This window comes from Mesoplodon bidens (assembly GCF_964165515.1).
Source record: "Mesoplodon bidens genome assembly, contig: HAP1_SCAFFOLD_146, whole genome shotgun sequence".
NCBI lineage: Eukaryota > Metazoa > Chordata > Mammalia > Artiodactyla > Ziphiidae > Mesoplodon > Mesoplodon bidens.
In genome coordinates, this window is record NW_027672719.1 from 958,167 (window position 1) to 975,205 (window position 17,039).

The 17,039-nt window shown below is 46.3% G+C and overlaps 2 protein-coding genes across 2 annotated transcripts in view; both read left to right on the forward strand.

Annotated features, from left to right (window-relative positions):
• Positions 1-17,039, forward strand: part of LOC308609763 (forkhead-associated domain-containing protein 1-like) — a 200,206-nt gene that overhangs the window by 100,934 nt on the left and 82,233 nt on the right. The window lies entirely within an intron of this gene.
• LOC308609766 (forkhead-associated domain-containing protein 1-like) overlaps positions 10,991-17,039 on the forward strand; it is a gene marked incomplete at its 3' end in the record, with an annotated part of 72,494 nt that continues 66,445 nt past the window's right edge. Inside the window, exon 1 of the mRNA XM_081259063.1 lies at positions 10,991-11,675. Within this exon, the coding sequence (XP_081115189.1) occupies positions 11,583-11,675 (93 nt within the window). The 5' untranslated portion in view covers positions 10,991-11,582. The remainder of the gene's footprint in view (positions 11,676-17,039) is intronic.

Consider the following 17,039-nt stretch of genomic DNA (forward strand, 5'->3'; position numbering starts at 1 on the left):
GACCAAACGAAATGATTCAGAGGAAACCTGAGAAGAAATGTCTAGAGAGGCATGAGGTTGATCTGACTGGAAAGGAATATAAAAAATGTGTGACAGGAATGACCCAAAACAACAACAACAAAATGCCCAAAATAGGTGCACTGTTCACATGAGAAAAGAATGCAGACAACAGGAAGACGCTGAGCAACCTCCAGAAAACAAGAGAGAAGGTGACAAAGGATGAGGTCATCTCAAACCAGATAAACTGGGAGGCTTTCTATTCATTGAAAGGGGTTTTTCAAAAGCTAAGGCTCATGTTGGCTTGCCCCTGATGGAAACTCAGGGCACCGAGGCCTTCTGGAATTTTCTGTTCAACAGACAGACACAGGGAGGGTCCCAGGAGGCCAGGCAGTGGCTAGATGTACCAAAAGAACTACCATGGGTCAAAGGTCAAAACAAGCAAGGTCTCAGTTTATGAGCCACCCCAGGCAAGCACTGTCTCGCTTTTTACTTCTAAGGACCATGGGACCTTTGTCCACAATTTCCATGCCTCCAACCCTGGGACCAGTTCTTTCTTCATGTGATAAAATACCTAAGTCGGACAGTAGCCAATCATAGCGGCCTTTAACCTTTGTTGGGGACATACCTGGTTGAGGCTCTGAGCCCTCTTCCCAGAAAAATGCACACAGCCTCAGACACAACAAAGTTTCCTTCCCGTTTAAGCAGTTTATACCCTCCCTGGGGCCCATCTCTTGAACAATATTTCCTAAACTCATTCACTTAATCAAAAAAACATTTATTGAGTGCCAGCTACCTGGTACCTGCCAGGTACTGCTGCCGGGTACTGCTCCGGACACCAAGGATACAGGGATCCTCGCCTCATGGAGTGGACCTTCCAGTTTGTACTTGAGCCCTCAAATGATCAGAATGTCTGGCGAAGCGGCCCGGGAATTCAGTGATTCTGACATGGGGCTAGAATTAGGACCTGTCGTCCCAAAGAGCCCCAGCTCAAACACCCCTTCTGTAAAGAGAGAGGGGAGGAGTGTATTGAAAGCATGTGCTCTAACTGGGAAGCTCATAGCCTGCTGAGGGAGTGTAGAGGGTACCTGCACTTTGGAAAAATGTTTGGCAGTATCTCATAAAGCCGGACGTATGTGTGACCCAGAAATTCTACTCCTAGATATATACCCAAGAGATATGTGCACATGTGCAGACCAAAAGGCATACACAACGGCCCCCAATTATCCCTGGTGTTCACACCTCTGTGTCCCCTCCCCTTGAGAGTAGGCAGGACTGTACCTTATTTCTAATCAGTAGATGCTGCAAAGGTGATGGGCATGTCATTTCTGTGATTATGTTACAGAAGATTGTAACTTCCATCTTGCCTGGAGACCCTCTCTATGGACTCTCACTGGCTTTGATGAAGCAAGCCACCTTATGGAGAGGCCCACATGGCAAGAAACAGTGCAGGATCTCTGGCTAACAGCCAGCAAGGCGGTGAGGCCCTCAGACTAACTAACAACCCTCAGGGAACTGTATCCTGCCAACCACCACATGAACTGGAAAGAGGATCCTTCCCCAGCTGAGCCTCAGATGAGACCCCAGCCCTGGCCACCTCCCTCATTGCAGCCTGGGAGAGACCCTGAGCAGAGAACCCAGCTAAGCAGAGCCCAGATTCGTGACCCACAGAAATTGTGACATAAGTGTGTGTTTTTTGGATCCGTTAAGTTTGCCATAATTTGTTCTGCAGGAATAGATAACAGAGTGTAATGCAATGTAGCAGTGAGAATGAATGAACCACAGCTACATCAGACAACGTGGTCGAACCTCACATACTTGAGTGAAAGAAACCAGGCAGCAAATGGAATCTGTAAGATTCCATTTCCATGAAGCTCAAAACCAAGCAGAATTAATCTATGATTGGAAGTCAGACAAGCGGGAGGGGGTAACAAGAATGAGCACAGGGAGTCTTCTCGGAGGGGAGGGGGTGGGTGGTGATGTTCTGCTTCTTGTTCTGGGTTCTGGTTAGGGTGGGTGCATACACTTTGTGAAAATTCTTCAAGTGTACACTTATCAGTTGTGCTCTTTTCGAGATGTATATTATGTTTTGAAAACAAAACTTTACAAAAAAGAAAATATGCTGGAGTCCAACAGCTAGGGTTCGAATCTTGGACCTATCACTTACAAGATTTGTAACTGGGCAAGTTACTTGACTTTTCTGAGCCCGCTTCTGTGAAATGGGTTGGGCCAAGAATTAAATAAAACAGTGCATGGCATAGTGGCTGGTACCTAACAAGCCTCAGTAAATATTAGCTAGTTTGGTTAACCTCATTCATAGTGGTTCATTGTTAATCCCCCCAAAAAAAGTAGTGGAGGTTGATTTGCCTGGATGCCTGCAAGTTGAATATATGGAGTTCTCTTGCACGTGCCACGCCACAGAGACCAGCTGGATTCTCAGAATCCCTCTAGCAGCGATCAGGGGAGCTCAGCCTGCCTCTGACACCCACACCCAGAAATGTCCCTGGGCAACAAGCAAGATGATATGCGAGTGTTCAGAGGTCAACTTTGTCTGGGTTGGGACTGAGACGATGCAAATCAAAGCTCTCCCCAGGATGGCTGTGATCGGGTTGAGATGGTGCTGTCCTCCCACATCATCAAGAAAACAACAAAAACAAGCAAACAGACAGACAGCAACGCGGACATTCACAGAAGGAGTCTGTGGTACCGGGCACAGTTTACTACTTCACACATATTAACCCATGTGGTCTTTACAGTCAATGTTGCTATTACCTCCATTTTACAGGTGAGAGAAGTGAGGTACAGACAGAATAAAACAAACAAACAAACGAAACCAGGCCGATCAGAGGTGGGATCAGCAGCCTTCATCTGCAGCTTTCAAACAGAACATACAGACTGACCTCCCTGGCAAAGCTTTTTTTCTGTTTTTTTGTTTGTTTTTTTTAGAGAGAGTGGTTTTTTGGTTTTGTTTTAAGTTTTTTAATTAATTAATTTATTTATTTTTGGCTGTGTTGGGTCTTCGTTTCTGTGCGAGGGCTTTCTCCAGCTGTGGAAAGCGGGGGTGACTCTTCATCACGGTGCACAGGCCTCTCACTATCGCGGCCTCTCTTGTTGCAGAGCACAAGCTCCAGACGCGCAGGCTCAGTAGCTGTGGCTCACGGGACTAGTTGCTCCGCAGCATGTGGGATCCTCCCAGACAAGGGCTCGAACCCACGTCCCCTGCATTGGCAGGCAGATTCTCAACGACTGTGCCACCAGGGAAGCCCCCTGGCAGAGCTCTGATTTGCAAGACATGAACATCCCAACCAGCCTTGTCTCTATCTGAGAAAACACCTGGGTGACTTCTCATTTTCTGACAGGGGAAGGGGGTGAGCACGGCCGCAGAAGGCCTCAGTGACCAGCTGTGATTTTGTGCTTTGAATTTATTTTTGTGAACCTGTGTGTGTGTGTGTGTGTGTGTGTATAAAAACCTGCATTTCCTTAGCCCATAGCGTCAGGTTATGAATGGACTGTGGAGCCTCCAATGGCCCTTTGCTCTCCCATCTGTCACCTACTCAAGAGCTTAGCTACTTCCTGATCCTCGAGCGCTCTCTCTCTCTCTTTTACTCTCCCTTTCTCCTTTTCTAGCTCTTGCCCTGGCTCTCTCTTACCCCTTAAAGGCTGGGCAAGCTCCCTACCTCTTCCAGGCGGGAGGCCAGCATTCATTTCTTGTTGGAATGCAGGGGACAACAAGCAGATCTGGGGAGGGGGCACAGTGGATGGGCTCTCCCGGTCAAGGACAGCCCAGGGAAGGTAACTGCGGCCCAATGAGATTTTATGGGGCAGAGGTCCTGCAGGAAAGAAGCCCAGTGGGTGGCAGGAGAGGTCCCTGGCAAGCCCCAGCTACCCCCTCCTGGCCTCAGCTCCCTCCCCCTCTTGCTGCAGGCACTGCCCAAACTTCAGGACAGCCGGAAGCCCAGATTGTTCAGGGCTGAGGGAAAGCAGGTGGTGAGCATGGGTGTCTCGTGGCTGTGACACCTGTCACGTGTGGTCCCCGGGGAAAATACCGTCCCATCACAGTCATCTAGATTCAAATCCTGTTCTGGCTGTGTCACCTTGGTCACACACCTCCATGGCTCTTGAGCCCTATTTTCCTGTTCCAGTGGGAGTGACGTGATAGAAATAACACCCGTCACGACACTTTTGGGCGCTTCTCTGCAGAGCTCCGAGGTCCAGGTGTTTCACACACACCTACTGCCCCAGGTTATGCTGAGGATTAAATGAGATGATCCACAGGAAGGACTGGGACAGAGCCCTGCGGGTGGAAAGCCCGGAGTTAACATCACTGGCTCCAGTATTAGGAGGACAGCTGGGAATGACAAAGCTGGGACCTGGACCCAGGCCTTTCAGACACCAGCATCCTGATGTTGATGGAGACACAGTACAGCCTTGGTAGCCACCCAGAGCTCAAGAAGATTGATTGATTACAGGCATCACCAAGGAGCCCATATAAACTAGAAACCTCTTTTTTTTTTTGGCCATGCCTTGTGGCTTGCGGGATCTTAATTTCCCCACCAGGGATTGAACCCGGGCCATGGCAGTGAAAGCACCAAGTCCGAACAAGTGGACCGCCAGGGAATTCCCCAGGTGCAGTATTTTGAACACCCCATCATCGCAAAGTACAACTCTCACTCAGCCCAGGACAAGCTATGATAAAGCCATGAGTTATTGGGGTATTTTAGTTTCTGTTTTTGAATTTAAGTGGATGACATGGAACTGGGTTTTTAGACTTTCACACACCCTTTGAGATGACTGTGGCATCCTGTGGGGAGTGGCAGGATCCAATCAAGATTTGGCAATTTCTGCTCCAGTGAGCCTGAATGTCAGCTTTGTTCTCCGTTTAGTATTTCCTCATCGAGAGATGGACTAATGGCAACATATGCTCTCCCAAGCCTATCAGGGGGCCATGGGCGGCTCCGGCTCCAGGCTGGCCTGGATGGGCTCCGTAGGGTCTGGCTGGCAATGAGCAGGGTTGCGTTCTGTGCTCATGTTGATGACACTGAAGACAAGCATGGAGATGGGCATGGGGCTGGGGAGGGCCAAGGCTACAGAAGCCTAGGTCCTGGGGTAAGGACAGTTCAGCTCAGCAGCTCAAGAGTAGGAGGCAAGGCTGTGGGCGGGTGGCAAGGGCTGCCCCTGTTCATTCACTCATTCGTTCATTCAGGCACTGTTCTAGGTACTGGTGATACAGCAGTGAACAAAAGAGAAAAAAATCCCTGCCCTCATGGAGCTTAAGTTGGGGGCAGGGGGGAGTTGGGAGTGGGGAGACTGACAACAAATAAGAGAAGGAAACTAAATAAATAGCATGTTAGAGGAGTGGTAAGATGAAGGGAAGAGCAATAGAGTGAGGTGTTTGTTTTGTTATTCATGTTTTTGGGGGGGGTGTTTTTTGTTTTGTTTTGTTTTTTTGGGTGGCATCATGGGGCTTGCAGGATCGACCAGGGATCGAACCGGGCAGTGAAAGCACTGAGTCCTAAACACTGGATCGCCAGGGAATTCCAAGACCCTTTTAAATAGGGTGATACTTGAGTAAAAATCTAAAGGAGCTGAAGGAGATCCCTGGGGGAAGTGCCTGGTAGGGAGAAGAAACAGTAACTGCAAAGGCCCTGAGGCAGAAATGTGCCTGGAGAGTTGAGCCTGACCCTCTCTGTTCCTCTGAAGTTACCACTCAGGGTCCCGGCCTCTGTGGTCACTCCTCATACATTCCTAAGGTCTTTCTGGTCGAATGGAACTAACCCAGGCAGAACCTTCCAGGCTGACTGAGGGCCTGGAAGAGATTTCTAGGGAAAAGTTCTGGGAGGGCTCTGCGATTCAACTGCAGGGTTGAATAAGTCCTGAGGTTTTGCCAAGCTTTTAACAAATGCACAAGGAATTTGCAAGAATGCAATAAATTCATTCCTGGACCATGCTCCAGAGCTGCTTAATCAGAATCTCTGAGGTCTGTGCCAGGGAATGTGCATTTCCAAGAGCCTCTAGGCATGTGGGAGCATCTTTACCATATATTCCATCCCATATCGATTTCCATGATTTTTCTCTCTTATATCTTCTTCTAATTGACTAGAGTGGAGTCTGCCATCTTTCATCTTTCTCAGATGAATATTTTGAGTTTGTCTTGGGGCACCTTGTCCGTCATTTCCTGCCAGGGAAATGAGGCATTCTGTAGGTAGTCAGCGGGGCTGTTCTGCTCCCAGACAGAAGGGGCTGATTTGAAAAAGGTGACATGGGGTGAGGGGAGATAGTTGGCATTTGCATGTCTTCTCCACACGCTCCATCCCCCCAGCCCCGTGCCCATGGGGAGTGCGGGGGGGTTTCTTAAGGATCTGATCCAGGTCAACACTGGGGCCACCGTCTGACCTTATAGGGACTCAGGTGATGTTTGTAGAAGTAAAGAACACATGAATGAATAAACGCGAGTTTTGACAGGGAAGGACAGGAACAGTAAGGCTGTGGGCTTGTAAATACCCTTTCCCTAGCACGTGGGAGAATCTTCCATTCTTTCAGAAGTGTTCCTTCCACCCCACCCATCTCCCATCTCCACCCCCACCCCCAGAAGTGATGGTCCCCCCAGCTTACTCTGTTTTCTCCTCCACAACAGAGAGAACTAGAGATTCGGGTGGGACGGGGGGTACTAACCTCCAAGCTTCTCGTGGTTCAGCTCCATTACCCTCCCACGCCTGACCACCCCCTCCTCAACGCACCGAGCCTAGAGCTAAGGTCAGTAGGGAGGATTCTCGAGTCTGCTCCTTCCCCGCTGTAAGACTTGGAGCTACTTCTGTGAACACTGAGCCTGTTTCTCCATCCTTGAAACGGGGCTGGGGACCTCTAGGGGGCAGGTCGGGGAGGGCTCGCAGCGCTGCAGCGGGCTGTAATTGGCCGGGTGCTGCCAGCGCACCTCCCCCTCATCCTCGGGCACCGCGCACGCCACGCCCCTCCCCAGCTCGGCCGTCAGAATGGCGTTGCCGTGGCGACGTTTGTAAAAAGGCCGGGCGGGCGCGCGGGCTGCGGGCCTTCGCCTGGAGACTCCGCGGGAGGGCGGCAGAGCGGAGGTCAGGGCTCTCGGCGGAGGACGAGGCGTGGGCTTCTTCCTCTGGCCAGGTGAGAGCGGCGCGCGAGGAGGCGGCGGGCGGAAACCTGGGCCGGAGGAGGCCAGCCCTGCGAGGTCAAGGGCGTTGGGGTAGGCAGGGGACCCGGCGCCAGCCGAGTCCGAACTCTCTGATCCAGGCTCGGGTCGCCAGGAGCACCCCAGAAAAGGTGCCCCAACACCAGCCGTTCCTTCCTAAGTGCAGCCCCTACCTCGCCCCCCAAGGGAGGCGGCACGGGAGCTTTAAGCCTCTCCTGGGCACTAGCTCCTGGATGTCCTGTGAGTATACCTGGGATTAAGAGAGGAACCCCTGTTTCCCATGATTTATGGACAACACCCACCCAATGGTCAGAGACACACACACACACACCCGCCCCTTACCTGAACTCCCCTTCTTTAAGGAACTTTGAGGCCACTGTAAACCTCAAAAGAAAGTTTGCTCCTATAGCCCAATTCTGAGCCATCCAAAGTGGTCGGGGGAACGCAGATGACTGAAGCCCTTTTGCTCTTTCCTGTGGCTGGTGCTCCATGGCGCTGAGTAAGAACGAATTCACAGAGCTCCACACATTCAAATTACTTTGACAGTGTTTTCACGCAAGGAAGTGATGCACAGGGCAAAATGAAGGTGGAGAAATATTGTCCAATCCAAAAGCTAAAGAGATAGAATTTAGGTTTTCCAAGGAGTCATCTAAGCTAGATACTGACAGGAAAAATGAAAGGTAGTTACTATCAAAGCTTCCTAGCCAGCTGGCTGTACTGACTTGCTTAGAGGTGCCCTTTGTATTTTCATTCACTCAGCAAGTGTTTCCCAAGCACCTACTATGTGTCAGGTTCTGCCCCCCCCTGCCGCCCCCTACCCTGGAGAAGGGGTAATGCACAGAACTGGCAGGAACTGCAAAGGGTCTGACATTTGACCCTGTTTGAAAGTTAGTAAGTTAGCCTGCCCAGCTTATAGTTCCTGGCAGAAGACAAGAGACTCCTGGGCCAGAAACAAAGAACTTGATTACTCACAGCACAGCCGACATAACAGGCAGCAGAGCTGCATATGCACATTGGTTCCTGTTGCCCTGAAAGTCCCTTGGGGTGGTGCAGAGCAGCCAGTGTGGATGCTGTGTGCACAGTGGGTCTGTGTCCCAGGTAAGGAACTCCAAACTCAGGAAACTGCAATCTTTGAAAGGGGCTGCTAGCAAACCTGCCCAACTTTTGCCCCAGAAGGAGCCGTTATCTTTATTAGAAACATTACCTCTATCCTCCCAGGCTGTTTGCCATACAAGCATCCTCAGAAAGTGAGTGCAGGACAAAATATTTCAATGCCTTTGCTCTGAAGATGGGTACAAACACAACATACCCATGAAGAATTGCTTCTTAACAAAATGAACACAGTCCTGGTTTTCCAGGAACATATATGTTAGTGAAAGACAAACCAACAGCAAGCATAACTAAAGAAAGGAACAAGAACATGTCAGAGAATGATAAGTACAAGGAAGGAAACACAGCAGGGGAAAACTAGCAGGGGAATAACATGACTGAGGGTGCCTTTAGCCAGAGTGGTCAGTCAGGTGGTTGCCCCGAGGGGGGACGTCTGAGCAGAGAGAAGACCCCAGCCTTGGGGACGTCTGGGGTGAGAGCTAAAAAACAAATATGCACATGATCCAAGTTTAAGTTTTAGATTAGTGGCGTTTCCTGTGGTTTTCCTGCAGAAGAGACATTTCTTGGAAGTTTACATTTTAGCTTAATTAGACTTGAATGTGTTGCGTGCTAACATGGTCCTCTGCAATTGAAGATTAATAACTGAAGGCAGCAGAGCATGGTTCTTTGGGAAGAGGAAATGTCTTTTCCCCTGTATACATGACAGCGAACTTAATCAAATGTATTTCTCATTATCTGAAAGCATCAATATTTGTGGGACAACCACAGGCTTCAAAGTTTACAAATATAAACTATCCTGCTTATTTTTATTTCTCTTACTCCCAGGTAGGGTCTCGTCTTCCTTTCAGAGGATAGAATGCTGGTTTCAAGGACTTTCTTTTACTACATGTCCCAAGTGTCAGCAGACAGTGCAATTCCCCCACCCCTACTCTGCCCCACCAGCAGCAATGGAGGTTTGTACACTGGTTACATGCAAAGGCCCAGAGTTGTCACACACTTACTATTGTGTGACCTTAACTTCTCTGAGTCTCAGTTTCCTCATTTGTAAAGCGGGACAATATTGACACCTGCCTCGCAGGGTGGTTCTGAGGATGAAAAGAGGCCATGTGTGTAAAAGGATAGCCCAGTGCCTGGCACTTAGTAGGGATTCAGTGATGGAATGATGATGGAGATGTTGATGGAAAGCAGAGCCAGACCGGAGACCCTCTACGGTCAGACCTAGATGATTTTTGTTTTTATCCACAGTCTAACAACTTCACACTTCAGTGACGTTTCAGTTGAAAAGAGACTTTGGGGACTTTCTTGGTGGCTCAGCGGTTAAGAATCTGCCTGCCAATGCAGGGGACACGGGTTCGAGCCCTGGTCCAGGAAGATCCCACATGCCTCGGAGCAACTAAGCCAGTGCACCACAACTACTGAGCCTGCACTCTAGAGCCTGCGAGCCACAACTAGGGCTCGTGTGCCGCAACTACTGAGCCCACGTGCTCCAACTACTGAAGCCTGCACACCTAGAGCCCATGCTCCACAACAGGAGAAGCCACCGCAGTGAGAAGCCTGCGCACTGTGAGGAAGAGTAGCCTCCGCTCGCCGCAACTAGAGAAAGCCCACATGCAGCAACGAAGACCCAACACAGCCAAAAAAAAAAACAGGAAAAAAAAGAAAAGAGACTATCTTTGACATGGCACTGAGATGGATCAGAATTCAAATATCATGTGAATTATCATCAACATCTTGGAACCAGCTGAAGTCACTGACATTTTTATGTTTTAAAACACATGTATATATGGGCTTCCCTGGTGGCACAGTGGTTGAGAGTCCACCTGCCGATGCAGGGGACACAGGTTCGTGCCCCGGTCTGGGAGGATCCCACATGCCGCGGAGCGGCTGGGCCCGTAAGCCATGGCCTCTGAGCCTGTGCATCCGGAGCCTGTGCTCCGCAATGGGAGAGGCCACAACAGTGAGAGGCCCGCGTACCGCTAAAAAAAATAATAATAATAATAAATAAATAAAAATAAAAAAATAAAAAACATGTATAGGGCTTCCCTGGTGGCGCAGTGGTTGAGGATCTGCCTTCTAATACAGGGGACATGGGTTCGAGCCCTGGTCTGGGAAGATCCCATGTGCCGTGGAGCAACTAGGCCCGTGAGCCACAACTACTGAGCCTGTGCATCTGGCGCCTGTGCTCCACAACATGAGACGCCATGATAGTGAGAGGCCCGTGCACCGTGATGAAGAGTGGCCCCCACTTGCCACAACTGGAGAAAGCCCTCGCACAGAAACGAAGACCCAACACAGCCAAAAATAAATAAATAAAATTTAAAAACATGTATAGGATTTACTTTGAAATGCATTAAAATATAAAATGTATAGATGGGTAGATATGTGATAAAGCAAATAGAACAAAATGTTGATTGTAGAATCTGGGTGGTGGTTCTATAGAAGTTCACCATCCACTTCTTTCAACTTTTCTGTGTGTTTGACATTTTCCTAATAAAATGCCAGGAAAAGATACGTACAGAGTCTTGACCGTACAGCCAAGCTATAATCTTGATATTTTGTCTTTGGAAATCATTTTTTTTTCAACCTAAATATATGAAGGAATGTGGTGACTTAAAAAGAAAGTATCTTCTCATGCCCATTTCCTCGATGACTGACTCTTCCACACTTTAAGAAGCTCTGTAGAAGTTGGGGTTTTTTGAGTCAAAGTTCAGAAGCCCAAGATTAATAACAGTCACAATCACAGTAGGACAAATGGGTGTTTAGTGTAGCAATCACCATTCTAGATGCTTCACATTTAATCCTCACAAAACTCTTTGGGATACAGAGTATTATTAGCCCCATTTTACAGATGAGGAAACAGAGGCATAGAGAGAGAATAAGTAACTCACTCAGAGTCACAGAGCTAGTAAGTGGTGGGTTAGTAACACTGAGTATTTGATTCTGTCAGATAACTAACCCCAAACTAAGCTTAATGGGAGGTGGAGAGCGGTTATCAGTGGAATTCAGATTTGTTTGGGTTTTTTTTTTTTTTGCTATTGCTTGTTTGTGCTCTGAGTTACATAAAGGATGTCCTCTTGTGATCAGAAGCAAGCTCATCTATGCCGGCTATCACTGTTAAAAGGACAGTCTTAAAAATGTGCGGAATTATCATTGTGATCATTGTTAAATCCAGCTATCCACTCCTACCTCTGCTGACTTCTCCTGTGGACATTATGGTGTATTCCATTCATTCTAAATATGACACTGAATAATTAGAGGACTGTATTTTTCTAACAAAATTGTTTTCTGAAAACCTTTTATAGGGAAAGCAGAGAATATGAAAGCCTATCTAAAGAGTGCAGAAGGCTATTTTGTCCTGAATAAAAGCACTACGATTGGAAGGCATGAAAATTCAGACCTTGTTTTAGAGGTAAGACCTCTTCCTACCCAGTCCCCGACCCTCCCTACCCCTCACACCACCAAAAGTCCTTACTGTTCTGTGGACTCCAGTCTCTTGTAAAGCACAGCCTCTGGCTAACAGTCCCAGCCTTCCTCGGTGTGCCACCAATAACCAATCCCGGCATGTGCTGGGTCTCCCTGGCACATGTGGTAAGAATGAGCACAGTGCAAAGTGCGATGGGCCCTGTGTCCTTTGCTGACTGTGTCTGCAGTGTCCCACCCTGATGGCGTGGTTTGGAAGGTGGGCTTAGAGCTGATGCTTGACCTTCACCTGCTCCGCGTCTGGCAGCCACGGCCACCTGAAGTGCCCAGCTTGAGCAATGGCCTCTCGCCCTTTCCAGAGCTTCTGGAGACTATGGGCCCCTCAGAGCCCTCCCGTGCCCCCGTACCTCCAAGTAGTAAATCAGGGTAAGCCCTGGGCATGGCCTCAGTGCTCTCTCACTTCATTTCATTCCATTCTCTGAATTAGCTGTGGCTTGGTCCACAGTCCCAGCTCATTGACAGCCAAGGAAGTTGGAAGAAATTGTAAGTAAGGAATTATACAAACAGTGGCTTTGAGCCTTTTACCATTTTGAAAGGGATTAAAATATTGAAGCAGAAAGAGAAATGCAATGGAATCCCTTTAGGACTGTGAAAGGCAGACCACTCTCAGACTTCACTCAACAGATTTTTTTAAACTTTATTTTGAAATAATTATAGATGCACAAGTAGTAGAGGGAATGGCACGAAGCATGTGTGGAGACCTGTGCCATTTTACCACGTGTGGATTTGGGTGTGGCCCTCAGGATAAAGGAGTATTCCATCATCAGACATGTCCCTTGTGATGCTCCTTTTATAGTCACAATTCCTCCTCCCACCATCGTCCCCACGCTCCGAAAACCACTAATCTGTTCTCCGTCTCTATAATTTTCATCATGTATGTATGACTTTTGTGATTGATTTTTTTTTTTTAGTCAGTGTAGTGCCCTTGACATCCATTTAGGTTATTAGCTTGTTCTTTTATTACGGTATGGACGTATCACCTATGTTTAACCATTCACTTTTTGAAGGACATTTTGTTTCCATTTGGGGCTATTACAAATAAATGTACTATAAACATTTGTGTACAGGTTTTTGTGTGAACATAAGTTTTTATTTCTCTGTGATAAATGCTCAGGAGTATGATTGCATGGATTAACATATGTGTTTATATATATTCGGTTTGTAAAGAAACTGCCAGACTTATCCAGCATGGCTGTACCATTTTTCATTTCCACCAGCAATGTATGAGACACATCCTCACCAGCAATTAGCATAAACACTGTTTTTCATTTTAGCTGTTTTAGTAAGTGTGTAGTGGTATCTCATCATAGTCTTAACTTGCATTTTCCAAATCGATAGTGATGTTAAATGTCTTTTCATGTACGTGCTTGCCTTCTGCATATCCTCTTCAGTGAAATATCTCTTCATATCTTTTAAGTGTCTCTAATCGAATTGTTTAGTTTTTTTACCATTGAGTTTTGAGAATTCTTTATGTATTTTAGATATGAGTCCCTTGTCAGATAGATGGTTTGCAAATATTTTCTCCCATCCGTAGCTTGTCTTCTCATTCTCTTAGCAGAGTATTTCACAGAGCAAAAGCTTTAACTCTTGATGAAGTCCAGGTAGTTATTTTTTCTTTTATAGACCATGCTTTTAGTGTCATGTCTAAGAACATGCCACAAGGTCCCTGACCCTGAGGATTTTCTCTTACGTTTTCTTCTAAGTGTTTTATAGTTTTATTTTTAAATCTATGAACCATTTTGGGTTCACTGTCGTTTATGATGTGAGATTTAGGTCAAAGTTCATTTTTCTTGCATGTGGATATTTAGTTGTTCCAGAACCATTTGTTGAAAAGACTATCCTTTCTCCATTGAATTGCTTTTGCAAGTTTTTCAAAAATAATCTGGCCATACTTTCTATGGGGGCTACTTCTTAGTTCCCTATTATGTTTCATGGATCTATTTGTCATAATGGATCTACCATTATGAGATAGCCTTGATTACTGTCGCTATGTAAGTCTTAAATCAGGTAGAGTGATTCCTCCCACTTTTCTTTAAAGAAATTTTTTAACCTCTTCTAGTTGCTTTGCCTTTCCATTTACATTTTAGTGTAAGCCTGTCTGTATACACAAAATATCATGCTGTAATTTTGATTGGAATTGTGTTTTATCCTATATATCAATGTGAGAATAATTGATATACTACTATATTGTCCTCCAATTCATGAACATGGTATATTTCTCCATTTATTCAGTGTCTCTCATGAGTGTTTTGTAGTTTTCAGCATACGAGTCCTGTACGTGTTTTGTTAGATTTACACTTAAGTATGTCTCTCTCTTTTTTTTTGAGTGATTGTAAATGGTATTATATTTTTAATTTTGGTGTCCACATGTTCATTGACAGTATATAGAAATACAGTTGATTTTTGTATGCTTCTTGGGATCTTGCAACCTTAACTGCACTTTCTTATATAAGGGCTTTTGTAGATTTCTTGGGATTTTATACATAAACAATCATGTCATCTGCAAATAAGAACAATTTTATTTCTTCTTTCAGAAAAGGAGATCTGAATGCTTTTAATCTTCTTTTCCTTGCTTTATTTCCCTGGTTAAGACTTCCAGGACTCTGCTGAACAAGAGCAGTGTATAAATCCTTATATTCGCTTGTTCCTGACCTTAGGGGAAAGCAGTTACTCTTTCACCGTTAAGTAGGAGGTTAGCTGTAGGGTTTTTATACATGTTCTTACCAAGTGAGAAATTTCCCCCTTTATTCCTAGTTTTCTGAGAATGTTTATTGTAAATGCAACAGATTTAAAGATAACTCCATGAACCTCCCCGTGAGATTCTCCTCCATGATATGGTCTCCCTTCAAGGACACAGAACATCTGTTCAGTGTGCAAAGTGGGAGGAAAAAGAAGAAGAAGAAGAACTGTAGTTTCTTCTTTATCCTAACAAGGCATAGATTTGGGGTCGTTTTATTTCCTGTCTGGCTAAAGTAGAGACAGAGATCTCTGTTTTGAACCGGACTATGATATTAGAAAACTGTAGTAATTTTTAAAAGCACAGGCTTTGGAGATAGACAGACCTGGGTTTGAATCTCATTAGGCTACTTTGTGGCTGAGTGACTTCAACCAAATGACTTAATCACTCTGAGCTCCTTTTCCCTGTCTGTAAACCTCTTACCTCACAGGGTTATTCTGAGGATTAAGTGAGAAATGCATATAAAGAGCCTGGCATGTGGTGCTCACTGAATGACACAATGATCATTATTATGGTCTCCTAAAACAGAGACTGAGAAGAATCCTCAGTGGTGCACAGGGTTGAGATGAGGACCCACTGATATTAATAAGCCATTTGGAAAAGGGAACTAATGAGGACAGTTATTAACAAGACAGAAATTGAGTTGCATTCATTGTATATAAATAATTGACTGCTTACTGCTCCTCAGACTTAGCTTAAGAAATACGTCACTAGGCTTCCCTGGTTGCGAAGTGGTTGAGAGTCTGCCTGCCAATGCAAGGGACACGGGTTCGTGCCCCGGTCCGGGAATATCCCACATGCCGCGGAGCGGCTGGGCCCGTGAGCCATGGCCACTGAGCCAGCGTGTCCGGAGCCTGAGCTCCACAATAGGAGAGGCCACAACAGTGAGAGGCCCGTGTACCGCAAAAAAAAAAAAAAAAAAAAAAAAAAAAAATTTCAGGGATTTATATTACTAAAAATCATCCTTGCAATTACCCAGAGGTTACATCTAGCAAATAAAAAAGATTGTTTTATTTGCCTGGATCAATCCTAAAGAATAGGCAGTCATGCTTCTAAAGATTTCTACTCATCAGCAAGGCTGACATGTTGTTTTGACTATTGGTATCGTAGTATTTCGACATCATTTACTCTTTCCGATAATGGAAGGTAGTTACATGCTTCTTGTTTTTAAAAATTGGGAGAAAGGAAAATATAAGGAAGAAAATAAAAGTCACTTGTAATCATTTGGCTCAGGGAAAAATCAATATTGATATTTGCAGGGTTTTACCCTCCAGACTTTTTTCTATATCCTGTAAGGCGTTTGGTTCCCTAAGGCAATAGGAAGCCTGTTTATAGCCAGGCTAGTGAGAACTGTTTATAGTCAACAGTGATAACTGTTGCTATCACTCATTCATTGCACAGTATTTACCCAGAGCCTCAGCACCGAGCCAAGTCTAGGGGTACAGTGATGTCAGAACTGGACATGGTCCCTGCCATCAGGAAGCTGCCAGGAGAGAGAGAAATAAGTCAAATGATCCCACAAAGGTGTGACTAATTCCATTCCAACATTGGGGCTGTAAAGGAAAGGAATATGGAAGACAAGGAGGACTTAACTAGACAAAAGGAGAAGGGAATGGCATGTGCAAGGGCCCTGGGGTGGAAGAGCATATTGTGAACCCAAGGGACTGAGAGAAAACCAGGGCGTCCAGAAGTCAGAGTGGGAAGGAGGAGGGCTAAGGGACAAGTCGGCCTCCTTCATGTCACCATAAGGGTTTGGATCTTTATCTGAAAGTAGTGGGAAGAAGGCTTGAAGGATTGTAAACAAGGGGGAGACCTGCCAGTGAACATCCCGGCTGCTGTGTGCAGACGAGCCATCAGGAGCTCTATTCACAATCTCCCCTCTCCCATTTTACACGGCTCAAAAGCCTCAGCCTTGCTCATTTCACAGCTAAACCTTGCAAGTTATAATTTATATGATTTGATGTGCCTTGTAAACTGTATTTTTTAGAGTTGGATATGGCTGTTATTTAAACTCTGCTGAGAAAGGGACTCAGTTCTTCCAGAATGAAGAAACACCAAAGCCAGTGGTTGTTGGATTTTCCGTATGTTTAAGAGTGGTTGTTCAACATGAACTCCTAGGCATTCTGACCCAGTGGGTTTGGGGTAAGGCCCAGGAATCTTCACATTTGTATGCTCCCCAGGTTCAGGTGGGGGGAATGGAGTCCCTGGAGTTGGCTCCAGGACCACACTTTGAGAACCCCACCATCAGTGCTCCCTCCCTCTCCCTTCTTGATCAGCAGAGCTCCTGCTTGTGTGTGTGTGTGTGTGTGTGTGTGTGTGTGTGTATTCTTTCAATAAACTTTGTTTTGAGGAAAAGAGAAGCGAAGGGTAAACAATGAAGGGCTGACTGACCCTACCCCCTCCCCAGGGACTCCCCCAGTCCCACCCTGGGGAAGTCCCAGGATCCCTAGAAGACTGAGCTCTAGGACAGCCCAAGTCAGTGCAGGGCTGCAGCTAGGAAGGTGGAGATGGAAGAGAAAAAGAAAGAACAGACATGACAGGGGGTTGAAATGCTGG